This window comes from Bactrocera tryoni, chromosome 4, assembly GCF_016617805.1.
Source record: "Bactrocera tryoni isolate S06 chromosome 4, CSIRO_BtryS06_freeze2, whole genome shotgun sequence".
Lineage (NCBI taxonomy): Eukaryota > Metazoa > Arthropoda > Insecta > Diptera > Tephritidae > Bactrocera > Bactrocera tryoni.
This window is the reverse complement of record NC_052502.1, coordinates 48,036,098-48,058,306: the sequence shown is the minus strand read 5'-3', so window position 1 is coordinate 48,058,306 and position 22,209 is coordinate 48,036,098. Positions and strand designations below refer to the sequence as shown.

The 22,209-nt window shown below is 37.7% G+C and overlaps 1 protein-coding gene across 1 annotated transcript in view; it reads right to left on the bottom strand.

Annotated features, from left to right (window-relative positions):
• Positions 1-22,209, bottom strand: part of LOC120773849 — a 111,333-nt gene that overhangs the window by 44,571 nt on the left and 44,553 nt on the right. Inside the window, exons 3-4 of the mRNA XM_040102988.1 lie at positions 12,378-12,473; positions 157-2,704 (exon numbers count right to left, since the gene is read on the bottom strand). Of these exons, the coding sequence (XP_039958922.1) occupies positions 157-2,236 (2,080 nt within the window). The 5' untranslated portion in view covers positions 2,237-2,704; positions 12,378-12,473. The remainder of the gene's footprint in view (positions 1-156; positions 2,705-12,377; positions 12,474-22,209) is intronic.

The window sequence follows — 22,209 nt, the reverse complement described above, 5'->3', positions numbered from 1 at the left end:
TTAGATATTCTAGCAACTTCATCTATATAAATTCAAAAATGTATTTTCACTGCATACAATTCTATAGCACACACTCACAGATAACTTCACTGGTCGTTATGTATATACATATTTCAACATATTGCGCAACAATGTTCCATTAACTTAGCCACTTACCGTCATTGCCTCGCTCCAAGTACATTTTGTCCGCATGTGGGCCACTTCTGTGCGCACCAGTGCCATCCACTCCAACATTACGGCCGCCGGCGCCTGACAGCACGCCGCCATTATCCATCACAGTCACGCCATGTTTTATCACCTCCGAGTATTTGCCACTACCTACGCCACCACCAACACCACCTTTTCCTTCAACTACATCACCATTCGCATTCTTCTTCTGCAAATGATGTTTATAACTGCCTACTGTATCATCCAGGCCGAGCACCACATCAGTGCCACCGGTCACCGTAGTCGTCGTCGTATGCTGACCATCCATGCCGGGCGTCAATTGGTCTGCGCCATCAAGATGGTGATGATGATGCCGATGACTTGTGGGACTCATTGCCTTAAAGCGCTTATAAATGCAGCAAGTGACGAGCGCGAGAAACACGGATACGCCGAGCAGGCCAAGCGCCATCAGTGAAACAACAACGACTAAATTGCCTTGCAACAGCAGCTCGCGCGGACTCGGCCGTTGCACCAACAGATTAATTTGCACTGCATCCTTGCCACCGGCATTCTCCGCAGCGCACGTGTACGTACCTTCATCACTCTTTTCAGCCGCCACAATGGTAAGACGCGATATGAATACATCACGTCCGAACTCCTTCTCCTTCGATTGCTCATCGCGCAGCAGTTCTATATGCAAACGCTGCGCCTGGCCGTTGGCGCAACAACTAGCGCCGCTGTTGGTGGTGACTGTATTAACGCCGCTGCCGCCAATATTACTGGTGGACGAACGATATTGTTGGCGGTTGTAGTCCCAGGTTATGTGTGTATTCGGCGACGCATGCACGCGACACACCAGCGTTACATTCTCCTTCGACGTGCTGATGGAAGCACCGCGCGCCGGAAATATGATGCGTGGCTTACACGCAAAAGCCTCGGGCTGATCTTCGACCCACAACATGCCACGCAGATGTATGGGGTAATAACAGGCCGTCGGCGGTGTGTAGAGATTGCGTTTCAGCACAAAGTCACGGAATATTTGCAGTTCGCAGGTGCAGTTCCACGGATTCGAATCGAGAGATAGCGCTGTCAGTCGTTTGAGCGATTCGAAAGACTCCTTACGCAGAAAGCTCAGACGATTGCCATCCAAGTAGATCTGCGATAGGAGCGGTACATTGTTGAACGCCTGCTGTCCGATACGCATCAGCCGATTGTGTTTCAGCTCGACCTTATGCAGGTACTTGAGGTTCTGGAAGACACCATCAGAGAGCGTCTCCAAGAGATTACCATTCAGCACAATTGCGCGCACTTTCACCAGTCGCGCAAAGACATTCGCTTGCAGATTACGCAATAAATTATTGGAGAGGTCCACTTCGATCAAGATCTCGAGTTGGGTAAACGTGCGCGGGTCGATTTGTTGCAGCGATGCGTTACGCATGAAGAGCTTGTGTAGATTATGCAAGTCAGCGTTGAGAAAGGCATTCTGCTCCAGTATGGCAACACGATTGAAGGAGAGATCCAGCACCTGTACCTCATTGCTCAGGTTCTCCGGCACGGCGTTCAACGTAAGATTCTTACAATCGGCGGTCTTCTTGCCGGACTGCCATTTACACAGGCAGTCGCCGCAGTCCATCAACCAGTCGCCATGCGCTTGCGGCGGCATCGTGCAGCAAAGCACGAAGAGTATGAGGAATCGAGGAACGGTGTACAGCAGCGGCTGTGGAAAGTGTGATGGCGCCGCAACAGTGCGTGTGTGGTGACCACTCCGAGTTGTAGAAAGTTGGTTTACTGTGGGCTTCGCTGTGTGTCTTCGCTCTGCCAAAGTAGTTTCTCTTAGTTTAGCTGCTGCTGCTGCTGCTTCTACCGCAAAGCGCGTCCTTTCCCTTCTCACACGTTCAATACTTGGCTGCCGTTCAATGAATTGCTTGACTTGCTGTGGTTGCTCTCTTTGCTGGCTGTTTTTATTACCTCGTTGCTGGCGATTTATCGCTGCGTCGACTTCGTTTTCGTTGTTGTGTTTACTTTTATTGCTGCATCGTTGTTGTTGCTGTTGTTTTAGTTTTTGGCGTTTATTGCCCTGCAAACGCATTTTTCCTCAGCTTACACATTCGTTTCGATTTTACACTCACGCACAACAACAACTCTTGGTAAACCCGCAAGTGGTCAGGGACATTTTGCGCTCAGCTGTGGCTAAGTTGTCTAAGCGTCGATATAAGCGCGAATGTTGGATATAACTGTTTTTTTCATTTGTTTTAGGCTGCACACTTTTTAATTGCAACCAACTTCCGGCGGTGTTCACAGCATTTGTTGGCGGCTTTTGTTGCTTTTTTCGCTTTCTTTTCGCTTTGCTTTTATTGCGCCAGCAAATGCTGTCCATTTACTTCGTTTATAAGTGCGGTTTCTTACGTAATCATTTTTAAGTAGCTCCTTTTATTTTGTTGCTCCTATTAACGGTATCTTATTTATGGTCGGACTTACCGTTCGTTAATATTTTACTATTGCCAATTCATTTAGCGTCTTTCAAGAGTTCAAAGTTAATTGGATGCGCACTGGATTGCTGAAAAGACAATAGAAAACAAAAATAATTATAAAGGAATTTTTAACTAGTTTCCATGTCCAAAAATTAAAGTTCCCAAATTATAATAATTAAGCGACTAATTTAATTTTTTTCACCGACCAAAAATTTATAAGTTTCTTTACATTGTCATTTGCGCATTTTTGTTGGCTCTTCTGAAGTGAAAAAAACAACATTTTTAACACATCCAGGAAAGGTCACCCCTAAATTAAGAATCATAATTAGGAATATTTCCATCAGTGCTAATTAATTGAATTCATCAAATTAGCGGGACAGTGTTCTATACACTATAAAATTGCCTATAAACTTTTGTGTTAACTCATCATTAGCTTACTGTCTTTGCTAGTCATATTAAGTTAGACGATTTTAAGCCTTTGGGAATCGTAGATACCATTTCATTTCGAAAAACGTTGTATAACTTGTAAGCCAAAGAAACTTCGTATACATCAATTTTTTTAACTTTGACAACAATACAAAACCTTCTACCGAATTCTCGTCATGAAAAGTAGTCTCATCTCATCATAAAACCATTCAGGGTCGATTTTAAACTTGTAGGATCCTCTTTTTATAGAAGAACTTCAGGGCACATTTGTGGGGGGGCCGACCTTACATTAAGACTAAAAAGCCCCGGAAATTGTAATTAAATTTCCCCAATTAATGATATTTCCAAAAAATGTATTTTGCTAAGTTGGTAGGACTGTCCTTAGTTACTACATATGCCGAATAAGAGCGCGACCTGTCAATCAGTTAGTTTACAACAGCTGCTTAAGTCGGTACACCTCAGTAGTGCATTGCGTTTTTAACAATGAATAAAAACATCGCACAAAGAATTTATATAAAATTTTGTATTTCTAACCAAATTTCGTCTGCGGAATCATTGCGAATGTTGGAAAAGTTAGTCATGCCGTTTTATCGAAAACACAAACCTATGAGTGGTACAAAGCCTTGAAAGACGGTCGAAAGTTTGTTAAAGACATAACTCTTTTAGGACGACCTCCGACTTCTTCAACTGATGAAAATATTAAAAAAGTGAATAAGCCTGATGATTTTCAAGCACAATTAGTTTATGAGTTTAACATGCAAACAAGTCAACCACCATCGTAATGAAGGTAAAAAACGAGCCGAAGAAAAAAAAACAACTCAAAGCAGCATAAAAAATCAAGGTGATGCTCATTGTTTTTCGAGATTAGTGGTTTGGTGCATTTGTGAATTTGTTCCGGAAGAACATACGGTCAATAAGGAGTTTTATTTGATCATATTGTGACGTTTACGTGTTAGCATTCGACGAAAACAAAATAATTCATTGATTTTACGAGTCACAATTGTGACCGAATAAAGCCACAAAGGCAGATAATACTATCGGTCAATTACCGTATTCACCAGATTCGGCTACATGAGATTTTTTCTTGTTCCCCAAACTGAAACTGCTGCTCCGTGGAATCAATTTTCAGTCGATCGAAGAGATAAAACAAAATTCGCTGAAGGAGCTGAAGGCCATCCCAAAAAGTGCCTTTAGAAAGTGTTTCGAGAACTGGAAAAATCGTTGGCATAAGTGCATAACATCTGCTGGGGATTATTTTGAAGGCGACAAAATAAATATTGATGAATAATTAAATATTTTTCGTTTTATTTACAATATCCGGGTACTTTGTATATTATATATCTGGCAGTGGAGTAAATTTAAAATTTATATAGTAATTAACCTTTATTTCTTCCATGTTTGTATTTTATCCAAAATACTGATGTTGTTGTTGTAGCGTCAGGAGAAGGTTCTGGAAATGAGCGTTCACTAAGGTTGGATAATTTAGAAATGGATGGAGGACTAATATATTTGGAAGGCAAGCATAGAGGTGATTAGTGTGAAGCGGGCACTCCTAGGCCGATTCTGGATAAATAGGAGTTTGATGTGGTATCGAGAACGATGTTGCAACTTCAGCTGTTGTCCTTGCAATAGATTGTGATTAAACTCCAAGGACGATATTAATATTTGTCGGTCTGCTGTGGAAATCGTTCAGTACATGACTGAATTTTTTCACGAATGAAGTTTGGTCGGTGAGGTGATATATACAGGCAAGGAATGCTCCAGGAAAGCAATTGCAAGGTTGATTTGTACAAAAACACCAGAACTGACACTGTTGAATAGAAGTTTATTGTGTACTTTACTTGGAAGCATACATGACTCGATATAAAGAGGATACCAAGATAGAACTGATGACTCTCAGAAGACGGGCAGATGGCGTCACAAGGACAACAAACTACATATTCAAATTTTGCAAAGAAAAAGCTAAGAAATTAATTGAAACGTAGACTTTTCATTTTACGTTAAGCCTACAACGTTTTTCAACACACACAATATTTGCATTACATTCGAAAATAAGACGTGCTTTGATTAAAATACTGTAAAAATGCTTTCCAGTCTCTCCACAGTTAATCGAAAATAACAGTTTAGTAACGGATCCATTTTTTAAATCTGTGAAAGGGTCGACTATATCTTTCAACTATCTCGTTTTGGGTTCTCGGCAACAAAAACAAAGGAAGCAGACAATTTGTAGCTACAGACTGACGTATGAAACGACTTGAAGCATTTTACGTCAAGACCTTAAACTGATTGCGTATAAAATACAGCTTGTGTAAGAACTTCCCAACCGACTTTGCTTCGCTCTATGAGCTCTTGAAAAGTTCCAAGAAAACCGATGTGTTCGAGTCAAATTTTGAGCTTCCCAATCCTGGCTCAATTGGTATGCAAAGAGGAACCTGAAGTGTTTCAAGTGCGGCCAATTACCCAAAAAAAAAAAAGGTTTGATGTGGGTTGTAGGCTGGTGGAATCATCCGTCCATATTGCTTCAAAAATGATGCCGTTGAGAACGTAACCGGTAATGCTGACCGTTATCGCATCATGATAACCGTCTATTTGATGCCTGAAATTGATGTCGGTGGTCTCAGCAATGTTTGGTTTCAACAAGATGCGCCTCTTCCCACACATCGCATTAATTAATGGATTTATTGAGAGAACACTTCGATGTGCAGATAATTTCACGTTTTGGGCCGGTCGATTTACCACCAAGATCTTGTGATATCAAACCGCTAATAATTTTCTGTGAGGATATACAAAGTCTAAGGGTCTATGCGGACAATCCCGCTTCCATTCAGGCCTTGAAGCAAAACATCACACGTGTCATTCCCAGCTAACAGTCGAAATACTCGAACGAGCCATCGAAAGTTGGACTAAATGGATGGATCATCTGAAACGTAGCCGCAGCCAAAATTTGAAAGAGATAATATTAAAAAAAATGCAAAGGAATGTTCTTTTGAATGATAATAAACATTCTCAATTAAGTTTCTGTGTGTTTTTTTTAATCAAAATATCAATATTGATAAAAATATTTCATACTTCCAAATTTTTCGTAAAGCCTGAAAATGACAAATTTCTTTCCTTTTGCTAAAATAAACTGTCAAATTAGGTTCTAGACTGACTTAACCCCTTAAATGAACTTAAAACTGATAAGATATTATTGTTCATTGTATTTTTATTATTTTAATTTCTGATAGCCAAATATTTATAATTAGGTCATTGAAGTGAATAAAAGTATCAGAATAGGAGATGCGTGTAACACTATTTTATCTTACAGCTAAATCTTTGGTTATAAATATTTTAAAAGCATTTCGTCAAAATATTTCATGAAACTAAGATTTCAAATTTGATTTCTGAGTTTCGTGAATGAAGCAAGCACTTGTTATTATAAAATTCAAGCTATGCTAATCTTTATTTTTAATTTTTTTTTTATTAAATATTTCCTATTTTTTTTATAAAATTATTTTTTTTGTAAATTCATTTTTTTTATAAAATGAAACAATTATTGTGTGATCGGGTACTACTTATTTTTCAATTCAATTTCATTTCTCTAAGTGCAATAAATTGCATGGCCACACAAATATTTATCGTACAACATTAGCCTCAAACACGCACACACAACTGCTTGAAACGTCATGTAAAAGTCTTAAAAGAAGTTTTTCTGCAAGAAATAACTAAATCAATAACTGCAGCATTCAACTTCAAGCAACAGCATTATGAACAGAACTAACACTGCCTTCACACCAGTGAGTCATTGCCGAAGATAAATTTTGTTTTATACCCACCTGAGTCTGGGCATGGGTCTGTACGATTTCCATTGACTGTCACAAACACACACCAGCACAGAAGCATAGCACATACAGGCGCAAAACTAAAAATAAACATTGCAAAAATGCTTTGTGGTTAAGTTGTTTGTTGTTGTTGTTATTGCTGCTAAACGAGTATACGCCAGCAATGCGTCTAAGGACACAAACGCAAACACAACCAAAAGAAAGAAGAACACATAAACAGAAGCCGTATTATTTAGCTCTCAACTATTTTCCTACTTTCGCACAACTTTGACTGCACACGGTCTGCTTCCTCTTGCGCAGCTCAAATTTGTCCCATAATAGTTGTTTGTATACTTGTTTATATATAGTGGGCATGTCGCTGCCGGTCTTCTTCTTCTTCTATTTTTGCTTCCATTGTCTATTTACGCGCTTGACTGCGTTCCACTCGTAACCTACATACGCGCGCCTTAGCTTTTTGTTTGAACTCGCTGACTGCCACAAGTCGTGTTTGCTTTGCCTGTCGGCGTGCGCTGCTTTGGCTGGTAACTCATACGCCATGGCATGTCTGTCGCACTCTTGTTTGCCTTGTCGGTACGGTGCAGTTTGCGGTGTTTTGGTGCCGGGCACCAAAGAATACCGGCCAAATGTGCTAGGAGTATTTTCAGTTGTATTTTTCTTTCACTTAGATAATAACACGAGCAACACACGACAGCAGCAAAGCGACGAAAGAGGAGTGTACACCAGCGAGTGCTTTTAACCACGTCGCCAGACACATGTCATTGCTGTAAGTGTACTTAATTTACAGAAACTTGTAAGAAAAACAGACTTATATTTAGAAATATTTTTTGTCAAGATTCTCGTTTTTCTTTCTGATAATTTCTTTTCTATACTTTTTCACTAATACTTTAACTTTCATAGCTCCTTATTTACGACTGCGTAATTTATTGATTTAATTAATCATTGATAGGTGTCAGTATATTGCATTATTATATGTATACACATACTTGTATAACATATTTACATCTGTGAGCATATACAAGCGACCACATACTATTTATTCAAATACCATTAACATAAAGTGGCCTGCGGCATTTGTTCAACTCCCAAAGGCCCACAAAGCAATTACGTTAAAAGAATTAATTGTCTGCTTTATTAGCTACAATAAAGCTTAACTTGAGAGCAGATCTTTATATGCATATGTATGTATGTATATATAGTATAAGCAGCCTTTTCGACAAGTACTTATGAAATAGAAAAAAATAATTTTGTCTTTATGGCATACAGGGTGAACCAACTTTTTGTTTTTAAATGAGCTGGTGGTTACAACTGCGAAACAAGTGCACAAGAGATGCTCCATAGTTTCCCTGGTGCTTTGCTCTAGACATTTCCCGCAGTTTTCCCAATCTGTTAACCCCATCCTGCGCGCAGTAAACAGTTAGTATTCCCATCCTAAAGTCTCTTCTATCGAGTGCCAATAGGAATTTTGTGTACTTTCGATTTACCGTTTTGAAGTTTCGCACTCAAGTAGCTCGTTCCATGTGGTTTTGAATTTATTTACCATGCTTCTTCGAGATCGTCTTATAGACAATCGATGGATTTCTTATGGTTGATCAGGTTTTCGGATGTTAACCGTACAACTTGGCAATCTCGTCCTCTATTTCATTGCTTTCGTTGCCTTTGTGGTCTGGCACCCAGTAAAAGTGAAGTTGCTTGCTTCTGGCAACACTTTCCACTGCTTCCCAAGACACTTTTGTTCGATATGCGATAAGAGCCCTGATTGCTGCTTGGCTGTCTACGTAGATGTTGACTCTGGATTTGCCTGCAGGTGCATTAGAGGCTAGCTTTCTTTCCCAGTTGAAAAGTGGGATGATGCAGTCGGTGTTTGCCCAAACGCCATTACCCACCGAGCTATGCCCGAAGGTTCTATATGTAAATTCGCCTCTAACCAGTAGTCGTTCTGCCGATTTTGCTGCGCAGTATTCAGCAAAGAGGCAGGTTTAGTACCAGTTCAAGAGCCGCCGTTGCAGTTGCTCTTAAAACTCCCGTAATGCACAGCCCAGCGAGCCTATGGACCCATTCCATAGGCTTCCGGTAGGTGGATTTCCGTACGCCTGTTCACCATACTATTGCACCGTAGAGCAGAATTGATCTAACAATAGCTGTGTAGCACCAGTGCATGAGAGAGGGAGAGAGCGCCCAAGTTGTGCCGAGCATCTTGCTGACTATTCTCACTCTTTTTTCCACGGAGAGCTTCCACAGCAGTTTATTGTCCTTGACTACCCCAAGGTACTTGGTGAGAGAGAGAGTTGTATCAAATTTATCTAAGGGAAACTCCATAGAGGAATTTTTTTTCTCCGGTTTCAAACCCAGACCCAATGCCCAATTCTGAACTGTATTAAAGTGGTGGTTAAGTGGTTCGAAATAATAGCAGTGTTATAACCAGCAAATCAAACGAAGAATAAATAATAATGTATTTGATTTTTTATAGTTCATTATTATTTCATTTAACTTGCTGATATTCAACTTGCAATGATTATGGTTTTTTAAAAAATAACACGAAGTGCTTCATTAAATAAATAACAAAATGTGTGAAAAAATGTTCAGACAGCTCATAACCTCAACTCTATTTGAAGTAAATCAGTTTTTTGCCAACTTGCTGGTATGCTTGGCGTAGCAGGGGAGCATAGCCGACTCCATTATTTTAACGTACAATTTGGCATACATGTTTTCTTTAAGCGAATATAGCGGACCTGTACAATAGTAAGAGAAACCGTTCCCACGACAGTCGGGTCTAAGTAATCAGAACGGACCCGAATTTTTATTCGGCCAAAGACTGTGAACCCGGCACCATTTTCGAAATTACTTCAGGACTTTTTTCCGCCGCTACAACAACATAGTACGAGAATTACCCCTATACTTTGGTATTGTCACCTCCATGTTTTACTGTCTGACGTCTGGGATCAAACCAAGCGTTTTCTGGCTTACATACCTACTCTCGGCCCTCTCAGAAACAACATGAAATTATTTTCATTTCGTCGGACCACAATTTGTTGCTCCATTTTGCAACTAACCAATGCAAGTGCTTTTCAACGTATTGTGTTCGGCTCTGCACATAGGGTTGAGGTAGTGGCTCCCGTGTCCCTGACGAAGAGTTTTTTTTTTTTTTCAAATAACTCAGGAACATGAAAACTTAACTTATATTATAGTTTTTGCTAAACATCAAATGGCTTTTCTGGGGTTAAAACCACAACTATCGTCAACACTGATTGCCTCTTTTCCTCCGCGTTTTTCGTGATTTGCATTCCATTTTTTGCATTCGCGTTAACATTTCAGTCAAAATCTTTCTAATAATCTGACTATTTCTCCGCCACTGTTATTTTAAACCACAGCAAGAAATAAGAATGTAGCACAAAAAATAAAATGACTCCATGAACCAGATAACTACCATAATACAGAACTCAATTAGAACAATATTTGATGCTCTCTTCTGGCATAGAAAGAATTAAATGACAAGAATCCTTTAAGTGCAAAAATAATTTAAATCAATTTTCACAAGCCACTCCTATTATTTCGAACACAGTTGTATAGCAGCAACAAGGCCTGAAGCGGTGTGGTTACAAAAAAGCTTAATGGGAAGTCAGTATTTTAGCATCCATCAAGGGTTGTGTAAATGAAGATGTGTTAAAGAAATTATATCTAAAATTCGACCTTTAACTTATTCAGAAATTAATGTTATGTAGGATGTTAGCTGAATAAGGTTCCGAAAGACTTTTATTTGTATTAAAAGTAAAAATTGTCTACACTATAAAAAAGTAAGTTTTCAGACGAAATGGAAGTTTGGAGTATGTTGACGACATCGAATCCTCAGGTTGTATCATTTGTCAGAAATAGATTAAGAAATGTTATTTTTCAAAACAGGAATGGTTGACAACTGGTCATAGTGACATTATTGAATTTGTGGTAAAATTTTCAAATCCTTAATTATCATCCATTAATCTGTAGTTTATTTAATAATTAATGTGCATTAATAGCATTTATATATCTAATCAACAGTTAGCATGCCAATCACGTCAGTGTGGAAACTGCATTCTTTGGCGCCTTCCGTTATGTCACCAACATTCCTACCGCATTTGCGTGGTAAAGCTCAATTAATGCTTAAATATTTCGGTTCCTACCACAACGCAAATGGCAAAATATTTACTACGAAATTATAAACAGAGTAAAACCACACCATTTGCATGGGGTTAACAACCGAATTTATTTCTCTAACTCATTTATAAAAAGTTTTGCTCTCTTTTATTGAGCCGCGTACTTGTTATTTACCGTCTTTGCGGACACATTACTGCTTGGCAGTCACTCTGTCACTTGTCAAGCTTATTTGGTTTATTCCATTAGATTCTTTGTACTTTGAACAGGATATATTTCATTTGCCACGAAGTTTGTAACACCCGACGGAAGCGTCGGAGAAATCAAAAGTATAGCTACGTCTCTAAGCCCATCCATAAGATACATAGATTGCTAATGAAACGCGTGATGTTTTGCTCCAAGGCCTGAATCAAAGCGGAATTGTCCATATAAACTTTAGACTTTACATAGGCACACAGGAAAAAATCTGACGGTGTGATGTGACACGTTCTCGATGGCCAATCGGCCGCCTCAAAACGTGAAATTATCTGCTCACCGAAGTGTTCTCTCAATAAATCTATTGATTGATTGATTCATCGCCGAACAATATTTGGCCCGAAAATGTCGAATTTTATTGGAACTTTTCAAATCTTCAACGAATTTGGCATGGGATATTGTCCAATATTCTTCACAAGATATCTTCTTGATATATATTATTGTCCATGGCAACGCTACAATCTCCGATTCAGATCTGACAACTACTTATTACTGCTGCAATTCAAACGGACTACTCAGAATATACGATAAGGATCTTTTTGTACCCTTTTATGCTATAAGAAATGCACTTGTTAGGGGTATAGCTTCGGTTGAGGGAACTTTTTCTCTCGTTTTTCGTTTTATCTCTTACTTAAATTTTTGTTTGTTGTTTATTTCTTACAGTTACTTTAATATGCCTTTTTGTTACATTTGACTCTTGTTCTTCTTGTTTTCTCTACACTTCATCATTTTATATTCCAGTCATTTTTCTATTCACACTTCTTCGCTTCTTGCATCATTTTCATTTACCTTACCGCATTTCTTTACCATTTTTTATGCATTTCCTCTTCCGCTCACTCATTAAAACTTTGGCCCGCTGCTTGCAACTTTTGTTGTGTGTGCTTTATGTTGACATTGTTTTATGTACACGCAGTGGGCATGTAGTTGCCTCTTTTGTGCTGCATGCAACAGCAGCGTTTTCACTTTGTTGCCACGAGTTTTGTTTGTGACTTCAAGTTGTTTGCTCTCGCCGTTTTATTTAGTTCGTGTGTGTGTTGCCACTTTTGTACTCACGAGTGTACATATTTACAGAAATACATGTGCTTTTTCATTACTTAAGTGTTGCTCTATAAACATGTAAGCTTGTACTTACGTGGGTCATAAGATGAAGTAGATGCCCCCACATGCCTAACATGGTGATATTTTCTTCAGACGATCCGGTTGTTTTTTATTTATAGCTTAAAGCTGCCTGGAATGAAAAGTGAATAGGAAACGAATTTTATTTATTAATAATTAAATCAGTAAGGTAGTGCAATTTGTCTGGAGAAAAAAAATGTATAATTCACGTTCATACGTATACCTATATATAAAATAACAAATTCTACCTATATATTTAACATTTTTATTTATTAAGTTTCAAACGAGAAAATCCTCGGAAACTCAAGAATACTGCTATAGTTTCAAGATATTTCCGCCAATCGTTCTCAAGATATTGGTTGCAATGGAAACCGGAGAGTATAACGGATTCGAATACACTATAGTCGGTTGGTGAGGTTTGATCCATTTTATCAAAGTTATAGGGAGGATAGCGCGGCAAACATCAATCAACATCTACACGAACGGATCTAAAATGTGTGATGGAGTGACGCTGGCATTTATTTTTGTCAGGCGACCCGCCAAACTGCCGGAATATTGCAGTATCTTCATGGCAGAGCGGTCATGAAAGTAACTAACTAAGAACAAAAACCAATATAAAAGTCAATAAAACAATAACGTCGGATCGCACTGTGTCAGAAAATGTCTTTAGAAGCAGAAAAACAGTAGATATAGTGGCTGACGGAAAGCGATTGCAAATATACTGGTTTCCAACCCATACAGGCTTTCCGCGAAACGAAATATGAGATTGCCAAAAATGCCATCCGCCGGGCTACCGAGCCAGTTCGGGAAATATGGAAGTCGCTAAAAACGATACACAATAAAATTTCCCAAAGGGCTGACGTATCAGCATCAGATAGAATACTTTAAAGGCATGTAGAATACCCAAAATCATATATAAGAGAACGAAATAGCAATCTTAAAAGTCTTAATAAGACTGAAGGATGGTTATTGGCCTAGTCAAAGGTACGAAGATGCTAGCATCACCGGCATTTCTGTGACCCATACGGTCATTATTAACTTGTGTCACATGTCGAAAGTGCAAGGAAATAGACGTGAGAGAGACGCTGGAACACCTCCTCTGCATCTTCGCAGTTCTAGCGACTGTATAAAGTATCAGATCATCATATCAACTCTATATTAAACTCAACATTATAATATTAAATTTATATTCTCTTTTCATATATATGATGGAAAAGTGGTGATGAGGCTTCTGATGTGATGATCGAAAGAAAAATTCTATTTTCTATGCATAAAACTTTTATAAGAGGCTGCGGTTTGTTAGAATATGAAGGATACGAAAACGTGAGGCACTTTTAATTAGAAAAAATGTATCGCAACGAACTTTCAGAAAGTCACTTAGAGCTTACACAGTAAAAAAATAAGAAAATAATTTGAAAATAAAAATGATTAAAATATTAAAGGCTTAAAAAACAAGAAAATTTGGCTTTAGATGGCTAAGAAAAATTATATATACTTAAAATGTACATATGTATATGATTTACTTTGCTAAACATTTTCTAAGAAAATCATCGTTCAGCTTTATCATATCCTCTTATCAAAAAAAGGGAAATAAATGCCTTGGTACACAACAAACTGCCGACTCTTTTTATCCAACTTTAAAACCAAATACTTGCACCTTGTTTAGCTTATGTACTTGTAGATATATAATAAAAACTAATGAAATTTAATTTTTATGAAAGCATATTTTACTTAATAGTTAAGGTATTCTTATGAGCTCATTCTGCTATTCATCATTTATGCAAAAATGTGAAGGCTCTCATGCTACTCAAGTATTACTAAATTCAAATTTCTTAATAATAAAATACTAAAATATCAATAAAACAGCTTTAGTTAAGAAATTGTTTCGAAAGAATTTTATAACGTGTGTCAGTATGCTCTAGATTCACAATACGTCGTAAGCACGAAATTATAATTGGAACTATGAAGTTAGGCAGCGGCACGCAATAAAGAACTTTCAAAGAAGAATTAAAAACGTATGTTGTTGTAATTAATAAATGAATTAGGTAATCGTTACCAAACAGGTACTGAAATCATCGATAGGGGCGATCAACAGCTTGAAGGCGTATTCAAAATAATGATTAGCGGACTACTTCTAGAGTTTTATAAAAATTGTATTGACTTAGGTATTGAAATAATATGATAGAATCTATTAGCGATAATCTATACCATATCTCTTGCGCTTTGAGAAATTTTATCATGCTATTTGCTCATTACAATAATTCCCCGAGAACTCTTCTCATTATACTCTCGCAACAATGTTGCTAAGGAGAGTATTATAGTTTTGTTCACATAACGGTTGTTTGCAAGTCCTAAAACTAAAAGAGTCAGATATAGGGTTATATATACCAAAGTGATCAGGGTGACGAGTAGAGTCGAAATCCGGATGTCTGTCTGTCCGTCCGTCCGTCTGTCCGTAACTTGAGTAAAAATTGAGATATCATGATGAAACTTGGTACACGTATTCCTTGGCTCCATAAGAAGGTTAACTTCGAAGATGGGCAAAATCGGCCTACTGCCACGCCCACAAAATGGCGGAAACCGAAAACCTATAAAGTGTCATAACTAAGCCATAAATAAAGATATTAAAGTGAAATTTGGCACAAAGGATCGCATTAGGGAGGGGCATATTTGGACGCATTTTTTTTTGGAAAAGTGGGCGTGGCCCCGCCCCCTACTAAGTTTTTTGTACGTATCTCAGAAACTACTATAGCTATGTCAACCAAACTCTATAGAGTCGTTTTCTTCAGGCATTTCCATATACAGTTCAAAAATGGAAGAAATCGGATAATAACCACGCCCACCTCCCATACAAAGGTTGTGTTGAAAATCACTAAAAGTGCGTTAACGGACTAACAAAAAACGTCATAAACACTAAATTTTACGGAAGAAATTGCAGAAGGAAGCTGCACCCAGGCTTTTTCTAAAAATTGAAAATGGGCGTGGCCTCGCCCACTTATGGACCAAAAACCATATCTCAGGAACTACTATACCGATTTCAATGAAATTCGGTATATAACATTTTCTTAACACCCTGATTACATGTACGAAATATAAGTGAAATCGGTTCACAACCACGCCTTCTTTCAATATAAGGCTATTTTGAATTCCTTCTGATGCCTTCTCTGTATAATATATAGTACATTAGGAACCAATGATGATAGCGGTATAAAACTTTACAAAAATACGGTATTTCAAAAATATGTAAATGACGTATAATGAAATCTTGATTATCACTTTATCATGCCAGAGTATAAAATGTTCGGTGACACCCGAACTTAGCCCTTCCTTACTTGTTTTGTCGTGGGTTTGTAATAGTTAAATAAGGCAAAAACGTTGCCCTTATTACCTTTTATTATTCATAACCTAGCTTTTTCGTTGATTGCTAAAGAGTTTGCTAAATAATAATAATTGTTTGCTAAAGAGGAAAAAATCAAACTCAGAAAATCAAAAATACAAATAATGTTGCTAGAACGAACGAAATACCAATTCTTTTATCGACATGACGTAATGAAGAATTATTTCAAGTTCGCTTCAACTGAAGCAGTTGTCAATGATACTGCATAAACACATCAAATTGCGCAAACAATTTCAACCACATAATAAATAAATTCGAAGCATAAAAGGAATAACAAAAACAATGCAGGTGGAATGTTCATACCAATGGTTGAATCGATACAGCATTAATAATTCATGCAGCAATAACGGAACTTAAATGGTAATGAGATGTAAAGCAGCGGAAAAAATTGAAATATTCAAGAACTTTATATGAACTGTGTGTGTGTTCCAACGAGCGGCATGTAAGAAGAAGAACGCTACAAGTAAATTGCTTAATATGACAAAGAACTTTATAAAGTTTAAATTGTGAAATTGATTTTAGAATAACAAACACGAAATTTACATATTGGTTGCTGCAAATACACTTAGAACCGACTTGAGGCATTCGGAGGGTATTTTAAAAATAAACATGTGGCACGAAGTCTGCATGCAAAGAAGAATGGCTGAGTAGATATCTGACAAAGGTCACACACATGAAGGAGAAGCCTCTCTAGGAAAAAGGTACACAAATACTAAGCTCGTGCTGTCCGTTGAAGTTGGCGCTGGCGACTGCATTAGAGAGGATGATGTCATCTTCAAGAAGAATGGAAAAGGGAAGCTGCGGCCATTTCTGCGGTTCTCGTTGGTACGAGGGAACCAGGGGCCACCTCCAAGGTGTAAAAGTGCCAGGTGGCACAATGGCTTCCACAAGTTTATACGGTGTGATGATGAGCGATAGACAACTCTCTATAAGAAGGCAATGTCTCTTATGGAAGAAGTATTGAAAGGCGTCAGGTTGGAGGCTCCACAAAAAAATTGACGAGTGTTCAAAGGGCTGTTCTTATCAGTATTTGTACTAGCCAAACTAATTATGACTGTGAACGCCTTGCTGCTATAGCACCAATGGAGCTAACTTCAATGTGTATGACCGCGCATGCTGCCCTCAGATTCAGATAATCTGAGTACATTGTCGGAAACTTTGTTTTAGGCTTTCTGATCACTGCAGCGTTTTCCAAGCAGATGTGACTGCCATTAAGGTAGCATGAGATCTTCTGCTAGTAGCGCAGCCTCCCTCAGAGTGCTGACTATTCACTTTGATAGTAAGACAGCCATAATAGCCACGAACAGTATGAGCCCTACGTCGACATGGATACGGATAAGCGGATACAAATCCAACGAATGCAATGGTTAGGCCATGGCTTTGCATTGAAGATGGTGCTACAAGGCCAACTGTCGTGATCCTATAAGGTTTTGAGTTCTCGACGCAAACTAACCCACGGTAGTAATGCCAAAGGAAACGACTGGTTTTTATATCATGCGATCGCCTCAATTAACTTGTTTCAAGGTAGACGTATGAAACGACGACCGCAAAAGAACAGGGTCAAATTAGAATGAATTATCTAAATTATATTATACATATCAGGGACTTACACCTTTATTTCATAATTGCCTAACCTTAAATTCCATACATATTCTTGACTTTAATATTGTTTTCCAGCAATATTCAGTATTAATCACTCGTGAAGAGTGTAAATAAATATTTATCCATAATAACCACAATATTTACTTACTTACATGCGAGCAAAAACAAAGTAAACACCAATAAAAGCACAAATGTCAAAGCGGCAAAGTGTATAAATAATGCAGAATGCTTTTGGGAAACAAAGAAAAACATGAAATTAACGCCAGACGGTAGACAAAATACTCAAATACGTCTAATGACGGCTCAGAATGTAGATGGTGAGAAGCAAAAATATTAATAAATAAAACAAAAATGATATGGTACAAAAAATATTCGGTAGATTCAGGCATTGCACGACGCAACACCATGATATTGTGACGCTTTCGAATGCTATATTTTTTTTTGGTAGCAGGCTGGTGTACATGAAAATAGGTGAACATAGGAATAATACAAATGTGGGTCTATACGTTTGATCCTATAAATGTCAACATGAATGTCAATATAAGTACAAATGAGAAGAAAAACAATGAACCAAATATGACCATGAAAAAGATAATATGAGGTGGAATACGGTTTTAATATGTGAGTAAGTGTATAGATAGGTATAGTAAGTTGTGCATTAATAGTCATAATATTGGATCATTATCCCAACTCTGCAGGTATGAAAATATAAAATTGAAAGAGGATATCATTATGAATAGTTATACATACATATGACTACGAAAACTATTAAGACTATGACATGAATACATAGGTGAATATGAAAGTAATGAAAAAATATGAATATGAATATATCAATAATAATATGACCTGGGATATGAGCATTAACCTGAAGATGTAAATAAGGAAGTTAAGGCGACTCCCTATCAAGCGACTTCTTCAATCCACTCCTGGAGAAAATAGTCCGAGTTGCAGAAATTAATCGAGAAGGTACAATCTTCTGTAAGAGTGTACAGCTGCTGGGCAATAGGAAATATCTCCACGTCACTGTTGACAGTCATAACTTCGAAGTAGTAGATAATTTCATCTATCTTGGAATCAGCAATGACACCAACAAAGACGTCAGTCTTGAAATCCAACGCAAAATAACTCATGCCAACTGGTGCTACTTCGAACTGCGTAGACAATTGAGAAGTAAGGTCCTCTCAAGACGAACAAAGACCACAGTGCACAAGTCACTCATGATCTCCGTCCTGCTAAATGTAACAGAGGCATTAAAGATGAGAACATTCGGTGAGTCGGCGTTACGCGTTTGCGAGAGAAAAGTTCTGCGGAAGATGTATGGTTCTTTGCTTATTAGTAACGGCGAATACTACAGTACATAGATGGAACGATCAGCTGAAAACACTCCGGGTCTCAAAAGGCCTCCACTCCGTTGGAAAGACTAGGTGGAGAAGGACTGGCTACACTTGGAATCTCCGATTAGCGCCGAGCAGCGAAAAAAAAGACCGACTGGCACGCTGTTCTAAACTCGGCTATAACTGCGTAAACGGTGTCCACGCAAATAAAGTAGAAGAACAAACGAAGACCAAAGACCAGGAAATTCTCTCAGTTACGTAAAAAATCGTGCGTAGAATTAATATGCCGCAATCACCAATTGAGTAAAGTCAGCGGGATGTTTGAAAATTCTGATGTTGGTTATATGAGGGCTAGGTCAAGTTTTCGCCCAATTGTACCTATTTTAGGCACAAAGATATACTCTTTTGTATTAAATACGTTCTCTGATTTTCATTGAAGGAAGTTTCAAAATCCATGTCCACGGAAATATTGACATGATTCACTCTTATCATAATTTTAAGTAGAATTATAAAAAATCTGAAATTCAATTATTTTTACCCAAAAATTGTAGAAGTACTCTTGTTTCTACAAGATAAAACATTAATCTAAGCAAAAAATGTCTTTTACTTTTGATGTGGGGGAGACTGAAATTTAGCATGCAGAAGTCAGACCCCTAAAATTGTGTTGATTTGTGTAAACGACGAGTCATTTTTAAAACCATTGGGTTCTCTTGATCCCATAGTTGAGCTCCATGAGGACCTCGAAAAAAAGTCTTTGACAGTGAGGACAATGACTCCACTTAAAATTATCGCAAATCCAAAAGAAAGATTAATAAGAATTTAAAAAAAAGAGCTTGTTTGTGAAAAAATTAACACTTCAACGTGACGTAAAAAAAATCGAAATTATTATCACAAATCTTAGTTCTACGAGTGAACTTTTCAAAGTAGTGAAATATTCAAGTCAAGGTTTTAAGTCGTTGAAAACAGCGCTTCGGGAAAAACGCGGTTCCAGTTCTAAGCGACCTCGAAACTATAACGCAGATCAGCTTGAGAATTTAGGACAATATTCTAGATGGATAAAATTAAATAAGATTGTACATAAAAAAAAAATTGTTTAAACCATGAAACCCATGTTACCCCGTAAGTTTGTTGCACACACATAATTATTAAACTGTAAGTATATGTTTCTATATATATGTCAAACTTTGAGTTTTCCAATGACCAGCATAGAAATCAACAAACTACTTTCGCACATGGAATTCCGCAGCAGAATTCAACTACCGTCTAAAATGGAGAAAAATTTGTGGGTTGGAACTTCCGCACAATTAGAGAGAATGACAATTTGCCATTAGCAAGAGCGCAGGCGATGACTTGATAGTTACTTTCGCTACAGCTGCGAGCATGTGAGACAAAGCAAGTGAGACAAAGGAAAACCACAAGCAGACAAAATAACATTAGGAGAGGATAAATAATCAGTACTATTTAATCGAAGAAAGTCCCTTTTACTTATTGTGGATAATAGAAAGGCACACAAAATTTCCGCAATCACTTCAATTGTTTGTCGTAGCAACAACAAACAAACGAAAGCAAAGACAAAATGTGTAATTGTCATGAAAAAGCAATTGGAAATTCACCAAACGTATGCGCAATTTCCAAACGATGGCAATCATTACCTGCCGAACGCATCTTGATTAGGCGTCTGCCGGTCCCCATACATACGAATAGGTAGGAGCATATAACACATGTACTATATGTATGTATGTACGCGCTGTCAATATGTAGCAAGAAGTTTAGAGCCAAAAGGCAAAGTATTCGTATGTAACAACAATAACACAAATCCCGAGCAGTAAGCAGCCGCAAAATAGCAACAACACGCGTAGTGGCAAAAGTCAATTTGCCAGGCGGTCGAGTGTGAAACCTACGGGAGCAGGAAATAAACTATTCATTGCCAATGCGGCGACCAGCGCACTCACCGAACTCAAAGAGAGTTGGAAAAGTGGCTGTTGTTCAGCCGAAAAGTAACCACAGTTGCAGAAACCACCGACAGCCGCAGGCACCGCATATAAATATTTGCATATGTAGGTATTTAATGTTACGTATACGCCTGGACTGACTAGCCTGCAGCCGACTTGCAAATTTAATCCAATGAAAACGATGAAGTTTTGTTTGTAGGGAAACAGTTGCTCTTATATGCATATATATGTAGTGCGAATGACAACAGTTTTAAAAACTACGAATTTATGATTATTTTAGTGCATAATTCTTGAAAGTTTTAAGGTCATGGCCAGTTCATATTATATGTATGTAAAATAAATAATTCGTACATTAGTTAATTTGCTTTCATTATAGTGATAATGGATTGTATCATATAATTAGAGATATCATCTCGGAATTTATAGTCGAAAAAGTTGTGAAAAAAAGTATATATAATTTAGGAATAAACGCTGTACATCTGTATCTTTTATTCGGCCGAACTTCGTTGGTTGTTAGCGCTTTGCCAGCAAGAATTAACTGGAAATGAATTTTAGGATTTTATAGAAGTCTGCTTTACATATTATTTGATAAAATTACAACAACAACATTAATATATGCTAATTAAGGTTGATTTGTTGAAATATAAGCCACTTAAAAAAATCAGAGTTAACTCCACAAAGCAAAATTAGCAATGCAGAAAAAATATTTCTGAAACTTTTATAAGATCCCGATTGTTGTCGGAAAATAGTAATAAATTGAATTTCACTTTTTTTAACTCAGGAAGATGGCTGTCGATTATGAAAGAATGCGATTCATATAATTCTTTGAAGTTACTAGACCTTCTTTAATAGTACAGAAACAAATATTTTATTTAACTTAATATTTGCAGTTAGAAAATTCCGATTTCTGTCAAATATACGCTATCTTCGCTAATCTGTTGCCATTTTGAGATAGTACACCTCATTCCTTAGGCCAAAAAACTTGTGTATAAGCTTTCCTTGAGGCGACTTTTCCACCAGCAAAATCATTCGCCTTAGACAGTAGTAAGTAATAATCATTTGGTGTCAGGCCAGAACTATAAAATGTATGCATAAAAATCTCACACCCAAGCTCATGGTGCTCCTGGGAAGTCACTATCGATATCTGTAACCTGGCTTTATTCTGATGGAACACAATTTTGCCCTTATTGGCCAAATTAACCACTTCTACTCGTAGGAGATTGCTTCCTTCAGACGGTTCAATTATTGAATTACGACTATCACCATAAGAGAGTAGCTAGAGCAGACCAAACACATAGTGAAATTTTCACGATCCTGGCTTTGCCGGCTTACCGCCATTTGACCGATACCGTTTTCGTTTGATGCTGTCGAAAGTGACTCACTTTTCATCACCAGTAAGCATCCGCTTTAGAAATGATTTAACAACATATCGCAGAAGTAAATTCAGTTCATGAGATTTTTTTTCCTTAATTTCTGTGACTTATACAGCCAGGGGGAATTAAAATAGTGCTTAGATAATGGCCGGACCCGAAGATTTCTATTACTTTATCAACGATTTCT